At 36.3% G+C, this 20,691-nt stretch overlaps 1 protein-coding gene and 1 long non-coding RNA gene across 4 annotated transcripts in view; one reads left to right on the forward strand and one right to left on the reverse strand.

Moving 5' to 3' along the window:
* UNC13C (unc-13 homolog C) overlaps window positions 1-15,195 on the forward strand; it is a 639,986-nt gene extending 624,791 nt beyond the window's left edge. The window contains exons 37-39 of one of the 2 annotated variants that reach the window (XM_074366154.1): window positions 7,830-7,922; window positions 8,696-8,855; window positions 12,179-15,195. In XM_074366154.1, the coding sequence (XP_074222255.1) occupies window positions 7,830-7,922; window positions 8,696-8,855; window positions 12,179-12,464 (539 nt within the window). In that variant the 3' untranslated portion in view covers window positions 12,465-15,195. The remainder of the gene's footprint in view (window positions 1-7,829; window positions 7,923-8,695; window positions 8,856-12,178) is intronic. The other variant, XM_045506261.2, reaches the window with a different exon arrangement.
* The window catches only part of LOC123612629 (uncharacterized), a 321,171-nt gene that overhangs the window by 90,582 nt on the left and 209,898 nt on the right, over window positions 1-20,691 (reverse strand). The gene's annotated exons all lie outside the window — the stretch shown is intronic.

Below are 20,691 nucleotides of genomic sequence, written 5' to 3' on the forward strand. Positions count from 1 at the left end.
TTGTCCTGGGATAGGCAATCGACAGATTCCACCATGCACAAATGTTAGACTGATCAGATTCAAGGCTATAGCAGCCCCACCAAATGGGAGGAAACATGTGTTGCACAGTATAACACACACATAGCTCACATCTGACTGAATTAAGCAGCTTCTGTTGTTTCAGCATCTGCACGAGTATTAAATCAATCAACTCAAATATGTACAGATAATCTTCACTTTGTACAGTAATGCAAGGCCATAAAAATGACTATGCAAACGGAAACTGTTGAAAGCAATCTTGCTAATTAGTGGGAAAAATGACGATTCTACCACAACTTTTAAAAACATTTTGTCAAAAGAAAAAATATTTTACTTCCAGCTATAAATGTATCAAGAAATGAAAAAGTACTAAAACATTTATTCAATACACTGTAATTAGAAACATTGAGAATTAAAGTGTTTCATTTCTTTTTTAAATCTTATCAAGAGTAGTTCTAAACAGGGCTTGCCCTTTTCTCCTCATTATGTAACTATAAGGAAGGAGCATCTTTTCTATGCCTTGGTGAATTGTCATTCCAAAGTTTGGATCAGTCACCCGCCGTTGTCCTTCCTGCTTTCAATGTCAGAACGTATCTCAGAGTTCCTTTAACATGAAGTCTTTCTCCAGCGTCACTTCTCCCGGGACATCTTCCGTCTTCTTTCTGAGTTATGCACTAAGTTCACTTTCATTAAGTTCCTTGGCTGCTTTTCTAGAGTTTCTCCATTGGCAGGAATGTCAACACTCCCAAGGTCAGCAGTTTTCTTCTATTAACCCATGTACATTCTATACAAATTTCACTCCATTGTTACCACTGTTTCTTTGCTGCACTGACATCTTTGCTGGCCAATCCACTCTTTAGATTGTCCATGTTTTTTAAATGTCACATGGGTTCATCACTGAGAAACAAGGCAGCAACACAACTATACACTTTGCTGTGTGTGACCTGAACAGGTGCACAGTGAGTGACCAGTCACCAACAGACTTTGAAAGAAGTGATGTGATTGGTCACCGATGATAATATGTGTCTGTTACTTACATAGTGGTTTGTGGACTAAAAAGCTAGCAGCAAAGTTTGTACTTTATGCAACGGTACACACTTACTACGCCATGATAACTGAAATGTGGATGTGTCACTGGGAAACAGGTGTTATGGAACCAAAGTGTGGGGACTGAAATCCGAACATGTGAGAATGTGAAAATTGTGCAAAGTGAGGACTGCTTGCATATTTAACAGATGAATAAATGTAAGTTGGTCATTTAGTATGTAGTAAAGGAATATTATGTTTATTGTATGAATTAGAGATAAGTATGGATTATAAATATTAATAGAGGTTTCCTGCCATAATGAAATGTAATTAGGAAGAAAACAAACCTGCATAATTAATTACAATACTAGGCATAGCATGGGAGCTAGGGAGTGGTATAAACACCCAGCCATGAAGGTGCCAACCTGGAGTTCTAAAGTGACAGTTACGAATCCCATGACTGTATTAAGCAATAATTGCAGGAACAATAAAACCTTTTAAACTAGTTGTTTCTACTCAGAATTGTCAGAAAACTGTCACATTCCTTGTTCCGGGTTGTACCACATTGGCAGCCAGTTCTCAAGACTATGTTTGACTTGACTGAGCAGCAAATTTCAGATTCTGTGTTAGAAAAGGAAATATGTATTTTCTAGTAAATATTTCCACCCAACAGGTTCCACAGGATTGTTCAGGGACTGCTGAGAACATTATGTATGATTTTTAACGTTTTTCCCCACCAGTGCAACCCTCCGTATCTTTTGAGGAAACACACACACAGAGTTAGGATGTACAAAGGGAAGACCTCAGAGAAGCAATCTGGGCAAAGGGAAAACAGATCTATACATTTAGAGCACATTTTAAAGGATGTTAGGCACATTTCTTTAGCTGTTAGTTGTTTTTAAACAGCATTATTTTCCCTCTGCAACTAAGAGCACCAAACAGGAACTCACATATTTTCCTAATTCAAACTTTACATATTCCACCATAAAAATCAAATTCCATAACAACACAATTAAAGCCTGTAAATTACCTTGGTGATTAGAAACTCAGATGAAGAAACAGCACCTCCTGTTGAGTGCTTTGACAAAGACTTTTCTCAAATGTGTTTAATCAGTAACTTTCCTGGCCATTTCTTGTTTACTCTGGGCAGAAATCAGCCATTGCTACATTGCTGCTTATAGTAATACGTACAAGACCACCCATAAAAATCTTAACTACAAACCCACGTAATGGGGAGGCTCTGACTTCACGTAACAGCAGAGGTGAACAGACAACATGCATGCGTGTTCGGTGGTGCTGAGAGGACTTTGCTCATGAACTGATTCCAACAATAGTTAAAGAAACAAACAGAATCCTTTATTCATCAGGAAAACCTATTTTACCGAATTCTTGGTTGATCAAAGGTTTTATATCATAGTGGGGAAGAATATTTCCTGATAGACAGATGAGGGCTCTTAAAAACCTGCCCTCTCTTTTGTACTCGATCCAGAAAGTCTTAGTGAAGAAAGTAAGAATTCTCAAGTTGCTGGGTAAAACTCCAGTCACTCTGGAGTTGTCCTCTTGCTGTCTTGGATTCAGACAACCATAGCATCAATGGACTTTTTCCTCATAATTTGTATATGTGAGCATTATGTATGAAGCTTCAAGAGATTTAATAACTTTGAAACACTCTAAGAATTGAGTTATCATAATAAACTTGGATCCATTTACTAAAACAGCTGTTATGTGCAAGGCACATAATATTCCACGTATTTTTCTAAATTATCCTTTCTTAGCCTCAGCATCATGTTGCCAGGTAGGTGGTTTTAGCCCTACTTTACAAATAAGGAAATGCAAGTTCATGGAGTTTTAAACCGTTAATGAGTGACAGACCAGGCTCCTGATCAGGGAAGCCTGATTTCATTGCCCAGGGTTTTTAATACTATGTTACAGTATTTGAGGAAATCAAGAATTTAATTACAGATTGTTTATAGAATAATTAAAAATGAAAGTATTTTATAGTAGAGGTGTTTGGACAGAGCTTCACAGGATAATGGGGGAAGGATGTTCCAAACATGTGGTTTGACTGGATGAAAACATGAAGAAAGTTTTAAAGAAGTAAATAAGCCAGAGACAAGAGCATGGCCCAGCAGTGTGGATGAAATAAAGGTAACCAGAAGCATCCTAGCCAAGAGCTGGGTTTTAGAGTTTGATTCATGGTACAATGAGATGCAAGTGTGAGGTTTTACAAGAGAATAGGGGGATGAAAATGGTCTCTCTTTTACACAGATGAGACAAATTATTTCAAAAACTGTATCTGACTATGCCACTCATGGCCACAAACTTAAAAGATGTTTCAATAGCTCCAAAATAACGTCTAAAGACTTTCAAATGGCAAAGTACTAACATTTTCTCTTGTTACTACATCCATGCTCCATCCACACTGAGCTACTTGCAATTTCCAGGACACACCGTTCCCTTTTTATGCATCCACATGTGGTCACATGCTACTCCCTAGTCCTTTTGTCTAAAACATGAATTTCAACTCAACCTTCAAGAGCCTCCTTAAGAATTTTCTCCCCTGTGAAATCCCCAGTGATAGCAGTTGTTAAGTAGTGAGTGTACATATTTTAAGTCCTGTCCTCCACAAAGATTATCTCAATCTTCCTCAAAACCTAAGAGAATTGGGAAAATACTAGAAGCAGTTCCATTAAAGTTATGAGCCAATCAGAGATGTGAACTCTCTTAGCCAAAGTCCCACAGGAATCAGGTGGCACACCCAAATTAAGGTTATTTAAGAAGAACTGAGTAAAGAAACTATGTACAAAGGTATAGGCATGATATAAAGAAACCAGGCAGAACAGTAAACTAACTGCCCTGCAATAAAAATGATGAAAGAAAGAAGCCACTAGAACCAGGAGAGAGACTCTGACCTACCGAAGGCTGCTTGAGGGCAATTTTGATTTTGGGTTAGGAGTCAGCCAGCAAAAGGTGACCCAACAGGAAGGAGACAAGGAAATAAACACCTGACCTGACTCTCCTCCCTCCTTCCAATATCTTGCCAGGACTTCTCATTGGCCAAACCCAACTAGATACTAGAGTATAGAGGAGACCACTGAATTGTCCGTCTAAGGGCAAAAGGCAGAGTGGAGAAGGGAGGAAAATGAATTTGGAGAGCCAAATGGAGGGTAACAAACATACCCACTCTTAACAGTGTCATGTAATATAGCAACAGAAACGTAAGTCAATAAAATTAGCCAAGGCTAACAGCAAGAGGTATATAAACTGGAGAAGTTAAATGTTCCGTTTGTTGAAGATAGTATGGTTGAATACTTGAAAAACTCAAGAGGATTAAATGAAAATCTTTCATTTAAAAAGGCAGTTGGCTGAATAAAAGAATACACAAAAATCGCTAGCCTCCTATTATACAATACAATGGGGAAAATGGCCCCATTTAAAATAGGATGAGAAAAAGTAAAATAGGAAGAAACCGGATGAAATACAATACCTAGGAATGAGCTTTTAAAAATGTTCAAAATTCACATAAAGAACAATGTAAAACATAACTGAAGTACACAAAGGAGCCTGGCACAATGGGAAGACCTGTTCTGTTCTTGAATAGAAGGACTATATATCATAAGGCCGTCACCAATTTAGGCATGATATCCAGCTATTTTATCTTCCCAGTAAATGTTACCAGCTTCTCATTTGAGCCCCACTTCATGCTGCGGGGACATCTCCCTTACTGGTATCACAGTCCAGGTCCACGTCATGTTATTTACTTGCACTCTGAGAAATTATTCAGGTTTTTAAGATCTCGTTCTGCTCACATTAAAGTTTTAATCACTGATTGGATTCAAAACTCTATCCACAGGCAGGCAAAAAGGGTGACTCTAGCAATAAAAGGAGTAGAGGAGGAAGGTGTGGGCTTCTGTGATGTGAATCTTTCCTCTTTCTCCGGGTGGTAGTTTCCCTGATGTTGAGGAGGAAGGAAAGAGAGAAATGAGACAGATGACTATTTAAATTTCACTGGTGATCATTAGTGGTCATTATCTATTTAGGGATCATTGCCCCTTTGGTTAGTGGTTAGGGCTTTTCCAGCTCATTGTCTTTGGGGAAGTACAGGCTTGATAGAACTAGCTGACGTGAGACATTTCCAAATAGGCTCGCAGGGCACTGATGAATTCTTCCAAGACTCAAGACTTGGCCATTTCCTCCTGCTGCACCACCCTGGTACCAACACACCACATTCCTCTGTGGTGCCTATCTCTTTGCCCCACCTGGCACAGTCCCTGATCAAACCATAGCCCACAATCACATTTTTCCTGTCTTGCTCCCAACTCCAGCACTTTAAGCCCATTCCAGAGCCATCTCCCATACTTCTCAGCAACCATGACTTCAAAGAAGTGGTCCTGGCAACACTCCGTGGCTTGTTGGGGAACTTGGCCACGCTCAAGTCATACTGTCTGCTAAGGAGGCAACCAAGTGTAAAAGGAAACCCTCATCTTGCTGGTACTTTGGGAGAACTGCTCTTGGAATTTTCTTCAACTCAGGAAAAAGTAACATTTCCCCTCTTCTCTTCCTGTGGAGCAAAAAATAGTTCCTTGGCTAATGCCCAAAGTGATCACTTTCTACTTTTCAGTCCTTTTATTATCAAATGGCTGGGGTAGTGGGGGGTGGCGGGGAGAGGGGAGAGAGAGCAGAATAGGGGGGGAGAGGGGATGGGGTAAGGAGGAAAGAGGGGTCTTTGTGGTGAACCAGCTCTTCTCAGCAGGTCCCCTTGAGAGTTTGTGGCTCAAATCCAGGGATTTTTTTGAAGTTAGAAATTGGAAGTCTCTTAATTTGTTTCAGGCATACAATGACCTTTTATTTTTAGCTTGGTCATTAGCCATTTATTTTACAAAAATTAAGATTTTTATTAAGCCATATATACTGTAAACTGTTAAAATCTCTATAGGTTAAAATTAAAATTCCACCTACACTTGACAAATAATTATCACTTCTAGAAATTATGCTACAGTTAAACTTGTAAATATGAAAAATAATTATTCATTATAGTTTGTTCATAATAGCAAGGGATTAGAAACAATAAAAATATGGTTCACTAAATTATGATGTATTTTATTGATAGACTATCAAGACTATCATTATTTTAAATGTTTTAAATATTTTAATGTTCTAATTATTTGTAAACAGATCAGTGATTTGTTTTTAAGCAAGTACTCAGTGAACATTTACTTTGTAGTTAATGCTGTGATATTCCAGACTGTGTTAAAAACTAGGGCATAGTTTAATTTGCAGCAACATGGATGTTCCTAGAGAATGTCATTCTAAGTGAAGTTAGCCAGAAAGAGAAATACCATATGAGATCGCTCATATGTGGAATCTTAAAAAAAAAAAAAAAAAAAAAGAACATAAATACAAAACAGAAACAGACTCACAGACATAGAATACAAACTTGTGGTTGCCAAGGGGGCGGGGGGTGGGAAGGGACAGACTGGGATTTCGAAATGCAGAATAGATACACAAGATTATACTGTATAGCACAGGGAAATATATACAAGATCTTGTGGTAGCTCACAGCGAAAAAAAATGTGACAGTGAATATATGTATGTTCATGTATAACTGAAAAATTGTGCTCTACACTGGAATTTGACACAACATTGTAAAATGACTATAACTCAATAAAAAAAAAGTTTTAAATAAAAAAAATTTTTTAAATTTTAAAACTTAAAAAAAAGAATGGGGCATAGTTTAATATATACTGAAGTGGAATGACTGTCATATTTTTAGGTGAAAAGATAAAAAGGATAATTAGAGTATATGTATCCATTTGTGGAAAATGTGCTTATAGATGGTATCTTAATAGCTATATATGTATATATGTATGTATATGGGTGTGTGTGTATATGTATATGTGTGTATGTGTGTGTGTGTGTATATATATATAAATATATATATATATAAATATATATAAATATATATATATATAAATATATATAAATATATATAAATATATATAAATATATATATATAAATATATATATATATATATTTATATATATATATATATAAAAGAAGTTGGTGTTACTATTCTATTTTATAAGTGAGAAAACCGAGACTTGAGAATATGGCAAATTCTGATCCCAGAACCAGCTGTGGCATAATTGTGATTTGAATCCAAGTTTATTGACCCCAAATCATTGACACTTTCCAATATAACATGCTTAACCCTTGGCTAACCTTCATCAGGGTAGAGCTGACTACTCCTTTTTATACCATCAGCAGACCTTGTAAATATATCTATTTTAGAATTTATCACACTCTGTTGTAGCAATATGTTTCTGTGTTGCTCTCTCCTAGCCTAGAGCAGCCTCAAGGGGGCAGGTACTCTGTAGTGCCATTTGTGTCCCCAGCGCCCCGGCGTGGCACACTGAAGACAAGCACCGCACAAAGGAACGAAAAGCAGGGAGGCGTCTTTGTACATCAGCAATGAAAAGAGCTCTGTTAAGTGCCTAGTAAGGCATCTGCAAGTTCCTTTAACAATAGTAATACTAACAGGGTGTCTTACGGTATCTGAGGACCTTATGAAATTTTAGCTAAATGGGCTAAATATGTTTATATCCAAGCCTCAAAACTTCATAGCAAATTTAATTTAGTGAACATTTATCGGCTTCATGTGCTATTAATGAAAAGAACCACTCACTTCCATGAGCACACTTTCAAGTCCCTTATGCACAAAGTATAGATGCCCATCACTAAGTGGTCTGAAAGCTCAGGCCGGTAAACTTCTGCTGATTTGCAGGTCGCTCCTCCAAAGAGTCAGTGGGTCAGATATCTGTTCACGTGGACATCACCACCGCCCCAGGAACTGGAGAGCATAAAGTCACCATAAAAGGTACTTTTCGGGTCCAAGTAGATCAAACAGCCTATGAAACGTTAACCTCTGGAATAATAATTATACCAAAAATGTAGTTTTCTCTTGGATCTCTGTTTTTTAAAATGTGTATTAAATGATTCTACAGCATGCTGAGAAGTTCTTCATGAAACCTGAACTTCTAATTTAAAACAAACAAAAAACGAATGGCACAGACACTTAGCCGATATTACTTGGTATGTCTAAGGGGTTAAATACATTGGTGATTACATTTCAAAACTGTGTTCGCTGAACATTCTCACTATGGTTGATGCTATGATGGACTGTGAACGTTAGTGCCACAACTTGCCAATGAAATTTTAGATGTTAGTACGTTCTTACTATCCACATAATCTACCTACTTCTTTTTCTACGTGATTTCTACTGGTTTGATTTTTTAGTAAGTGGTTGAATCTGTTGGTTTTATATTGTAAAAATGTGATCTGAACGCAGGAGTCATTTCAAAGATGCAATTTAATGATTAATACTCTGCTCAATAGAACTGTGTTGTATTTTTATATTATTATAGACTTAGTCACTTTAAATAATAGCCATGTTAATCAAAACCATGGCCTTCTAATATATTTTAAAACTGCATTACCTAATGTAGCTTTGTATTATCAAATGCAAGTTATTGCTTCATACATCATTTTTAAAAATAAAAATTCACTTTAAGTATCAAAGGGAGAGTCTAGGATTCCACACATTTGTCTGCTAACCCTTGGTATTACTTTCCTTTTCCTTTTGGTTTTTAGTGATTGCTATTAATGACTTAAACTGGCAGACCACTGCCATGTTTCGCCCCTTTGTGGAAGTCTTTATGCTGGGACCCAACCTTGGAGACAAGAAGAGAAAACAAGGCACAAAGACAAAAAGCAACACATGGTCACCAAAGTACAACGAAACATTCCAGTTGTAAGTTATGACCCAACTCCTTTATTCAACCAGGCAACAGGCATCGCAGAGCTATGCTTATGAGGGATTCACAGGGTAGGGATGGCACTGGGCTTTGTAAGGAAAGTAAAACCAATGGGTTTAAGTCCTCCTGTTCACCACTGATCCCAGGCAAATGAAGAAGGCTACGTTTTTAGTTCCCTTCCATTCGCTCAATATCTGTTCAGTGCCTACCATGTTATCAGGCAATATTGCAGGCATTGGGTATAAGTAATAGGAGGGCCTTGCTAGAGATGAGGTACATATGATAAACAAAATCACAAGGAGATAAAAGTGTTTCACGTGGTAGTATCAGGGCATTAAAATGGGGTGACGCAGCAGAGTGCCTGGTTGGCGGCTTAGGCTGGGTGTTCAGGGAAGCCTCTCTGAGCATGTGACTTTGGAACAGAAATCTGAGAAAATAAAGAACGAGTCATGCAGAAAAGTGCGTTGAGAGCATTTCAGGCCATGCTAGCGCAAGGACTCCAAGGCAGGGGCGTACCTGGCCTGTTTAAGAAACAGTACACAAAGGGCAAGGGAATAAGATACAGTGAGCTTGAAGAGGCGGTCAGGCACTACGGCACACAGGGCTCTGCCGTCAGCGGTAGAGGAGACCAGGTTACACACTAAGGTCAGTGGGAGGCCTTGAAGGATTTCCAGATGAGGGGATGGACAACCAGATGTACATAATCAATGATTATTCTGTTCACTGTGTAGAGCAGTAACTATAGGGAAGCAAGACCAAACACGTACAGGTAAGTTAGAAGACTACTGCAATAGTCCAGACAAGAGGTAACAGTGACTGAAAGATGCTCTCCGAGAGGAAGGAAGGAATCAAGAGACAGAGTGGAAGCATTCTGGGTAGGCACTGGAAGATGGTTCTATAGAACTTGCCGTGGACTGGAGGTAGAATACAATAGAAACCGGATGTAAATCAGGCTCCCGAGAACATTCAATTTAGATTAATTCAAGACAGATACATTCACAGAAGAGTTTATAGAGATGTGAGAACAGAGTGACTACAAGCAACAGGGATGTAACCTGGGGCCCGTCGTAGCCAGGCTACCACCCCTACTGCACCCAAAGGAGAGGAAGGACTGTTACTAAAATTGGGACGGTAAAAACTTCCTGTGTCGTTCTCCACCTTAAAAGGAGACTGGCCTTCCCTGGGGAGAAACAGCCTACTTGAGGGAGACTCACACAAAGGCAGTCAGGGAAATGAACTCTGACCTCGCTGTCATCATTACTTCTGATCTCCTGTTGAGGCTCCTTTCGGCCAAAACCAACCGGGAGCCAAAGCACAGAGAGACTTGATGGGTGTAGTGCTTACAGGTCAGTGTTCTGCTGCCAGTGTAAGGAGAAGGACGGAGAGTAGCCACAGCCGGGGCAAATGGAAGTTATCTGGCACGGAACAAGGTCAAGGCTGACCCCTAGTCTTTGGCATAAGCAGTTGGGTAGATATTGATTTACTGAAATGGGGGAATGGAGACAGGAGATGAGGAGACCAAAGATTTTAAGTCTGTTAATTTGGAGATGCATACTTAGCATTCAAGAGGAGATACCACATACATAGTTAGATATAACTTGAGAATTATCTAACATCTCGAAGTAATTAATTCTGTAGGTCCAGATGAGCTGACCTAGGGATAGATAAGAGAGGGGACAGCACCAAGCCCTAGCGACCGACACACATACATACACACACACACACACACCCCACCCCATCCCTTACTGGCTTGGTTATTTGTTTACTTTGCATTCTTGATTTCCCAGAGACCTTTCAGCACTCTGTGCTCTGAATATTTAACTCTCTTACCACTCATTAAAACTTTTTTTTAACTGACATATACTCAGTTATAATGTGTCAATTTCTGGTGTACAGAATCATGTCCCAGTCATGCGTATACATACATACACTTGTTTTCATATTCTTTTTCACTGTAAGTTTCTACAAGATATTGAATATAGTTCCCTGTGCTGTACAGAAGAAATCTGTTTGCATCTATTTTAATACATAGTAGTTAATATTTGCCACTCATAAAAACTTAACTATCCTACCACATCTATTACAAGGATTCCAATAGATTAATCCCAACAAATCATGCCTGCTAATAAGCCAGCTCACAAGATTCCACTGATCTACACCTCCAAATTACACAAAAATTTTGATGCAATTAAAAAGCCTTCCAAAAGGTTCTAGGAACACTTAAGTAATGCAAAATTCAGACATAACCCTGACCTACCAAGACCACGATTCTGGGAAAAGGTGGCATTTTGATGCATTTTAATTCACAGGAAGACCCAGATCCTATCATATGTTGCCATTATTCTACTCTTACCCACAAGGTTTCCATTTTCTTTTACATCATTTCAGATTATCTAAAATAAGTGCACAGTTTAGTTATCAGTGTCACCTGGAAACAAAAGGTTGACTCTGCAAAATGTTTGATCAGAAAAAGTCACTTAGAAAAGAAGGAATTTGGAAGCTGGTACTGCTGAGGACGAGCTGCGCATTCATTAGAAGGTCAAGGCTGACTGAGGGTGAATTAAAATAAGGGGCAGGGGAGGATTATCCTCGGCATCTCACCACTCAGCCTTCTTCATTATGTTCAGTTCTGCACTGACAGGTTGTCTTGGGTTGTTACTAGGAGAGGCCATCCTCACTTCCAGTTGTGACAGGACTAACCGTTGCCACTGGAAAACACTGGCACTGAAGCATCAGGCTGGGCTGGAACTGATTTACTTGGGAGATGTGTATCCAATTTAGCATCTTGTGAATACTGCTTGATGGTCTGTGCAGTGTATTCCCCTGAGAAAAGGCTCCTAGCCCTGACAGCATATCCAGGAGTGTGAGGTAGAGAAAGGAGACTGTAATAATGGATGTTGAAATGGAACAGAAATTCTTCCAAAAGCTACCCCTCCCCCGGCCTAGCTCCCACGGCCCCTAGCAACCCCTCCTACCCCTGCACCACCAAGGAGACCTTGCCTCCAATGATTAATTACAAAATAATATTTTAATTCCAGGTTCTAGTAATATGCTTAACATCAGAGCAGTAAAACACTTAGTTTGATTTCCTATTTCCATCTAGGGAAGGAAGGTATTTGAAAGTTAGATTGCCAAGTACCATCTACGTAAAGACAGTCTAAGTAAAATGTAAAGGATATTTGCATCAGAGTTAAAATACAATGAAGCTCTATTTGCCAGTGTAATATTCTGAGCAACGTGTAAAATTTTCAACAGTATATTAGGCCCATATTGCTACCTATCTGAAAACGCTCAAAATTCCTATTTTTAATCCACACAGCATCCTTAGTAAAGAAAACCGCCCAGGGGCCTACGAACTTCATCTTTCAGTTAAGGATTACTGCTTCGCCAGAGAAGATCGAATTATCGGAATGACAGTAATTCAGCTACAGCACATAGCAGAAAAGGGAAGCCATGGAGCATGGTATCCCCTCTTGAAAAATGTCTCTATGGATGCAACTGGTTTGACTATCCTCAGAATCCTCTCTCAGAGGACCAGTGACGATGTAGCTAAAGAATTCGTAAGACTTAAATCTGAAACAAGATCTGCTGAAGAGAATGCTTGAAATAAACACAAGATAGCATCTTTTGGAATTCATAAATTATAACTGTCTGACTACTGCATGCATGTGCAAATCCACAGGAATGTTTATTTCACTACGTTTCAGTGTTTGCCAGTACTCAAGTACAATGCCTACAAGGTGTGTGGAAATCCTGCAGAACTTTTATACCACTTCTGGTGTTTGGGAAATAAATGTTCCATGAAGTGCCAAAATTATGATGTAAAGTCAGACATCCAGAGTATCTTTTACAATGTTTATTTCATTACCAATTTCTCATCGTTAAACATACTAAAAAAAAAAAGTTAGTCTTTTGAGTTTGTCCATGAGTTGTCCTTGTTACGCTGGTTTATACAGCCAGTAGCTATGAAAGCATTTCTTACTGAAATTCTGTTTTCGTTAGACTTACCTCATTGTAGATGTCCTACAAACACCCTTTTCTATCATGACTAGAAATGCAGTTACTTCTAGAAAGCATTTGTAATTTTATAGTTGCAGATATATTGTGATGATTTTTGCATACGGATTCAAATAGAAAAGGTGGGAAATATTTTATGCTGAGCAGTTTCCAGCCTTTCTGAACTATCACTGTGAAGAAATGCTATTAAAGCAAACTTATACAAAGCAATGCTGAATAGTTTGTTAACAATGTTTGATATATCCACAGAACTTTGTTCTTTAAAACTGCCAAGGTCACATCACATTTGTAAAAAAAAGAAAAAAAAAAAAAGGTAAGTTGAAGCATTTGCCATCTAGCATCTTGGCTTTACCAGATTTCATCCTTTAGAAAGTCAGAGGATTAAAGGTTTTGAAGTACGATGGAAGGTTTGTTTCTTAAAATTACCTATGATAATTAACTATACTCTTAGTGTTTTCCTTCTGACAGTTATGACAAGTCCTTATTTACTTGATGCTATAATCTGTTAAATGCTCTTTTTTGTTTTTAAAAAATGTTCAACAATTTGTACTGAATGCAGCATTACTATATATTGCACTGAAGCAAAAAGTCACGTCTTCATCTGTTTAGTGAAAAATGTAAAATAAAGCCTGAAGAAATTGCTTACAATTTTGTAATTTATGTTACTTCTAAGCCCAAGATGCATTAGATGCAATAGGAAAACAACTTACTAAAGCTTGGTAGATAAAAATAGAACTAGGTTGGATTTTAAATACGAAATCGTTTATGAATATTTCCATTTTATTTTTATTGTTTGATTTTTTAGAGTCTGTACCTAAATACTTGGCTGTAGAACAGTACTTTGTAATTGTAACCTATGGTCATAACTGTTAGTGGACAACATACACTTGCAGAAACAAGAACCTGTTACAATGACACAGTTTTGTGAACAAGCTGGTCTGATAAGTTAAGAAAGAAATGAAAAGTATCATGACTTTCAGAACCATTCTGTTACTGGGTGTGAAAACAAAGACAGTAAGATACACTAATTCATGTTAAATTGATAGGCAATCGCTTTGTTAACAACTTTTCCAAACGCATAGTACAATGCAATCCTCTGGCATACGCATTAATAAATGGATGTATATGAGCACATGCACTTCTTTATTGTATCTTCTGCCTTTTTATTTCATGTACGCAATATCATTTTAGTATTTGGGAATAAAAAATCCAAACTCTTTTTTTATTGGATACAACACTCTTCACATTGTTTGGTTCTAACATCTCATTAGAATTTGGGGGTGGGGGGAACATTTTCCAGGAGTTATATTCATGGGAAAAGCTATATATATATATTTAAGATAATGAGCCCAGAAATAATGTCTTTGAATACTGTTATGTCATGAAGAAAATTCAGCATATAGGCAAGCAAGACTGTTAAATAAAACCTTAAATTACAGAAAGTTTCATTTTGTTGAAGGATTCATTCAAGATTTATCTTAAAACAATTTTGTAGAACATTAACTTGAGCTCTTTAGGAGCACTTTAATGTCCTAAAGCATGATCCACTGGAATAAATGGCAGGTTTGGTTTTGCATTAATCACTTAAAAATTATGAGCTAAGTATTTTTTCCAGTATTTGTTTAATTGGATCTATTCATTGTGTGTGTGTGTGTGTGTGTGTGTGTGTGTCTATAATACACATGAAACACTAGTGATGACAGTGTGATTTGAGCCTGTCTGTTAACATCATGAAGTACAAGTTCTAATCTTGATATAGTTATCTTTGTTGTTTCTCCCAAGATACAAGCATCTGTTATCTCCAAAGCCTGTTGTGACTACACACCCAGATTAGTAATCACTCTGAGGTTCACAGCCATCTCTGTCAACTAACTATAGGCTTCACTAAAGTGTGTAGCAATTTATTTATCATATTCTAGATAAAATGCACAAAGACAAAGCTGTTATTTATCTACAGATGAAACTCATATTAGAAGTTCCCAAGTATAACTGAAAAATTGTGCTCTACACTGAAATTTGACACATTGTAAAATGACTATTACTCAATAAAAAAAAATGTTTAAAAAAAAAAAGAAGCCTCAAATACAGCATTCATTCCAGCCAAGAAAAAAAAAAAAGTTCCCAAGGAAACATGTGAAAATCAAATTTGGCTAAAATGAAGGTGTTTAAAACCATAGTGGAACATTTACTATTTAAAGGAACTCTGATGAATTATTATTTAAGATAAGTAATCAAATGTCCTCATCACAACCTGCTTCAATTTATCTATTTCTAGGATAATTTATATACTGAATTTCTCTTAAATGAGGCACATTTATAAATGACAATGCTAGCTTTATGTTTTTCATTTGGTCTTTTTTAAAAAAATGTTTGAAGTGAGGTTTATTTTCTCCTTTTAATTTCTGATTTATATAAAGATATGACTATACTTGCACTCTTATGGACTAATGTAGCTTCAATCTTTATACTTATATAACAATCATATTTATGCAGGACTCAGAAAATACCCCTGGATGGATGCCTGTTTCCCCTGTTAGCACTTGGCAGAATTTTGGGACACGCAAGGGAGAGCTTGCCTTCCCTGGCACTACCTGTGTTTACACTCACTCCAGTCCTTTGAAACAGCTGGCTCCTTGCTCCCTGAGTCCCAGCCCTCCACAGATTGGTAGTCTCTCCGGTTCAGGCATCTGGTATTTGTTTTCAATATCAAAAACGAGGACATGTGACTTGATGGAGGATAAGTTCCAATTTGTGAATGTCCTAGCATACATATTTTAAGGTGCACTTTTGTTTTTACATTATGAAAACTCTGAAATCAGGATACATTTTATACAATCATTGGTATGCTATAGTTCCATGACTGTTTCTCTCTTCAAGGCGTATAATCATTCATCCTGCAACAAATGACTTCTTAGAAATAGTAAATGTATTTCAAAGATTTATGAATGGAGGAAAAGGAAGTAATGGTTAGCAAATACCTATTTTAATTTGTATATAATAAAATAAACTCTCTTGGTATACATTTCTGTGTTTTGACAAATTCATAGATTCATGTTTCAAGTACAAAAAGCCAGATACAGGACAGCTCCGTCCTTCCCCCAAATTCCATCATGCTATTACTTCTAACCTTCAACTCCTGGCAGCACTGACCCATTTTCAGTCCCCCTGGCTTTACGTGTTCTAGAATGTCATATAAACGGAATCCTGGCAGTAGGTATCCCTGAGTCTAGCTTCTTTCACTAGGCATTATTCATCCAATAGTCATCCACGTCATTCATGACAGTATCAGTTCTTGACTTTTCACTGCTGAGTAGACTCCCCCTTGTACGGGCATGCGAAAGAGTAGACGTTCATCGACCAGTTCAGAGACATCTGGGTTGTTTTCAGTTTTTGTTAGATTATGAACAAAGCTGTCACAAACATTCATGCACAGGATTGTGTGTGAATATAAGCGCCTATTTCTCTGTAGTAAATATCTGCTAGTGGGATTTCTCGGTCATATTATATGTCTAACTTTATTTTAAAAACTGTCAAAATTTTACCAAAATGATTGTATCATTTTACATTCCCAGCAGGAAGGGATGAGAATTCCAGAACAGTCTTGAATAGGAGTGGTAAGCTGGATTTGTTCTCAATCTTAGGGAAAAACCATACAGTTTCTCCCCATTAAATATGTTACAGGTTTTCTTTGTGCCTTTTATCAGCTTAAGGAAATCTCCTTCTCCTCCTACTTTGCTTGAGCTTTTAATCAAGAATGACTTTTGAATTTTGTCTGATGCTTTTTCTGCATCAATTCAGATAATCATGTAATTTTTCTTCTGTAGTCTGTTAATACGGTGACTTACATTGATTGATTTTTTGATTGTTGAAACAGCTTTGCATTTCTGGGATGCACCCCAGTTGGTCATGGTGTATGATCTTTCTCCATATTGCTGAATTCAATTTTGTAATATTCTGTTGAATATCTACACATGTATACTATATTTGTGATTTCTACTGATCTATAGTTATCTTTTCTTATAATGTTTGTGTCTTTATTTATCAGGGTACTTATGGCCTCTTAAAGACCGGGGACTGTTCCCTCCCTTTCTATTTATTTACTTTATCTTTTAAGAAGAATCAGCTTTGATTTCATTGATTTTCTCTATTTTTCTGCTTTGAATTTCAGTGTCTTTTGTTCTTATCTCTATTAATTTCTTCCATTGGTTTGATATAGGTTTAATTTTCCAGTTTATTAAAGTGGACCTTCAATTACTGATTTCATAACTTTGATCTTTTAAAATATAAGCATTTAATGCTACAAATTTTCTTCTAAACACAGCTTTAGCTTCATTCCACAAATTTTGATATGTTGTATTTTGTCTTTTTTCAGTTAAAAATATTTTCCAGTTTCCACTGTGACTTCTTTGACCTCTAAGTTACAAATTATTTATCTTGTTAAATTTCCAAATATTGGGGGAATTTTCCAAATATTTTCTGTTACTTATTTCTAGTCTGATTCCAGTATACTTAGATAATACACTTTGGATGATATCTTCTTTTAAATTTGATTAAAATATGCATGGTAAATGTTTTATATATACCAGAAAAGAATGGATTTTGCTGTTATGATTTTTTAATTATTAAGTTAGAAGTTATAATTTTAAGGCACTTAGGAAGAAATCTAACAATCAAGTTAGTGTTCTTCAGATTGTCAGTGTTTTGCTGATTTTCTGGTTTTTTGTTTTACCAATTACTAAGAGAAGAGTGTTGAAATCTCCAAATATAATTATGAATCTTTCTATTTATCTTTTCATTTCTGTCTGTTTGCTTTGTTTATTTTGAAGCTCTGTTGTTAGCCAAGTACACATTTAGGATTATGACATCTTCTCAGTGAATGAGCTCTGTTATGTAATGTCTCTCTTTCATCCTGGTAATTTTCCTTGTTCTGAAGTCCCCAACAACTGATAGAAGTACAGCTTTCTTTTAATTAGGGTTTGAGTGCTGTAGCTTTTTCCATTGTTTTCCTTTTAAACTATCTCTATCACTATATTTACAGTGTGATGATTGTAGACAGCATCTACATGGCATACAGGGGTCTTTTTTTTTTAATCCAATTTGACAATCTCTATTTGGTTGGTGCACTTAGACCATTTTACAAAGCTAATTTTTCAGATTTTTTTTAAATTGCCAAAATCCTGATCTGAGACAGCTGAAATCAGAAGACTCTTAAAGGTCTTTTAGACCCTTAGAAAGTCATTTAGGCTACAAGTATGAAAGATTTTAAGCATCTACAGTGGTATTTACTGAAAAAGATGTGGTAGAATCATAACATTTAAGAGCTGAAAGTAATTATGCAGATCATTTAATCAAAATTCTTCACTTAAGAGAAGGAACTGAGACCCAGAAGTATGTAAGGATTAGCCTAATATTAGCTCGCTAATAGCATAACAGGAAACTGGAATCTAGATGAACTAATTTTTCTAAAGCTATCTTCTCTGCCCTACTCCATCCAGTACATTGTCTGGGGCACTTCCATTTACGCTAAAATCAGTCCTTTAGGACTGCTTCCAGAAAGCAAAGGAATAAATTTAAGCTAAATTATTATTTTATCCCAAAAGTGGTATCTAAATTACTTAATTCTTACATATTTTAGCGATGATATAGATGGCTGACTATTCTTTCTTCAAAATGTAGCATTATAGAAAAGGGAGGTTAAAACATTAACTCATGCTAATCATCCATTTTGTTCATATACTTAAATGAATTGATTTAATTTTAATGAATCATATCTTGTGAAATATGTTTTTAATCTCAAGTTTATATATGAGGAAACTGAACCTTGGAGAGTTTGAATGACTTGGCCAGATTCATACACATTCTTGTCTATGCTCATATAAAGATGTATGGACAGGCTCATAACCAATTAGAAAATATATTAGGAAAAATAGGGAAAATATTCATAAATTCATAACAGCATCACAAATTTTAAGCCACCTAGGAAGACATCTAACAAACAATGCCTAAAGACTTGTATAAGGAAATTCTAAAACTCCATTAAAGGGCATAGAAGATGACACAAACAAAAGAAAACCTAGGTCTCTTTATCAATGACAAAGTTCAATATTATAAAGACAGTACTTTCTTCCAAATTAATCTGCAAGTTTCATCACATTTCAATTAAAATCCCACAATTTTTTTGTAATAGATTATAAGCTAATTTTAAAAATTCATATGGGAGTGAAGCATAGTCAAGGCAATTCTGAAGAATGATCTAGCATTTCCCTGGCTATATGCGTCTAACAGATTTCAAGATTTGCCATCATCCTGTAGCAAATAGTGAAGATTTTGCATAGAGGTAGATAAGCAGACAATGAGAGAGAACAGATTTCCCTAGAAATAGATCCATGAATATGTGAGAATCTGATATCATGTTGGGTAGGGTAGACTTTTAATAAGTGTATATATTAATATACATTTAATAAATGTATATATTCCATATCTATATAGAAATAGATAAAACTAGATCTCAGTGCACAACAAAAATAAAATGAAATCCTGATGAATTGCACACTAATAATTAAAAATCAAGCAGTAATAGTTTAGAAGAAAAAAGTATGTTCACAATACAGGAATTAGGAACAATTTCTTAAACAGGAATTTTAAATCATAAAAAGAAAAGATAAATTTGAACATACTAAAATTTAAAACTTTTCTATGACAAAAGGAACAAAGATCAATAGCCAAGCAAAAAATACTTTAACACAGTTAATAATGAACTCAATTACATTGTGGCACAAACTTTTAAAAATCACACAAAAATGGAGGAAATTATCAATGAGCAATCCATGAAAGAGAAATACCAATGACAATAAATACACCTAGAGATGCTTACGCTCAATAGAAACAACAGAAATGCAAAATATCTCTCATTCAAATGGCAAAAACGATAAAAAGTTGATTCAAGGATCAACATTTTTTTTTGGCTGAATGTAAGTATTTATACTTATGTGTGATATAGGAATAGACATGCTAATATTAGTTTACATATGAATAATATTTTACACTTTACAAATTACTTTTTAAAAATATTTTACTGAACTGTAGTTGATTTACTCCCTCACACCATGCATAAAAATAAACTCAAAATGGCTTAAAGAGTTAAAATGTAAGACAAGACAAATCTCCTAGATGAAAACATAGGCAAAACATTCTCTGACAAATCTTAGCAATGTTCTCCTACGGCAGTCTACCCAGGCAATAGAAATAAGAGCAAAAATAAACAAATGTGACCTAATTAAACTTGTAAGCTTTTGCACAGCAAAGGAAACTGTAAGCAAAACAAAACAACAACCTGTGGAATGGGAGAAAATATTTGCAAATGAAGCGACCCGCAAAGGTTTAATTTCCAGGATATATAAACAGCTCATACAACTTAATAACAACAACAAAAAATAATCCAAAAATGGGCAGAAGACCTAAACAAGTAATTCGCCAATGAAGCCATACAAATGGCCAATAGGCACATGAAAATAGTATTTTTAATGATCCCTCGTCAGTGTCATTAAGATCCAAGAAGACACTGCATCCATGAACGGTAAGAGCAAAAGCCAAAATAAAATATGCTTTACATGCAATGAATAGCACTCATAAAAATGAAGAGAGAAAAGAGAAATAAATAATGAAAGAAAATATTACATATGGAGCAGATAATCCTCTGCTTTGGGGAGCAGTCTTGTGTACTTCAGTATGTTTGGCGGCATCACTGGCTTCTACCCTGGGTCAAGATAATCAAAGTAAACCTTAGAAATTGGCAAGAGCCACCCAGCACTGTGC

Source organism: Camelus bactrianus, chromosome 6, assembly GCF_048773025.1.
Source record: "Camelus bactrianus isolate YW-2024 breed Bactrian camel chromosome 6, ASM4877302v1, whole genome shotgun sequence".
Lineage (NCBI taxonomy): Eukaryota > Metazoa > Chordata > Mammalia > Artiodactyla > Camelidae > Camelus > Camelus bactrianus.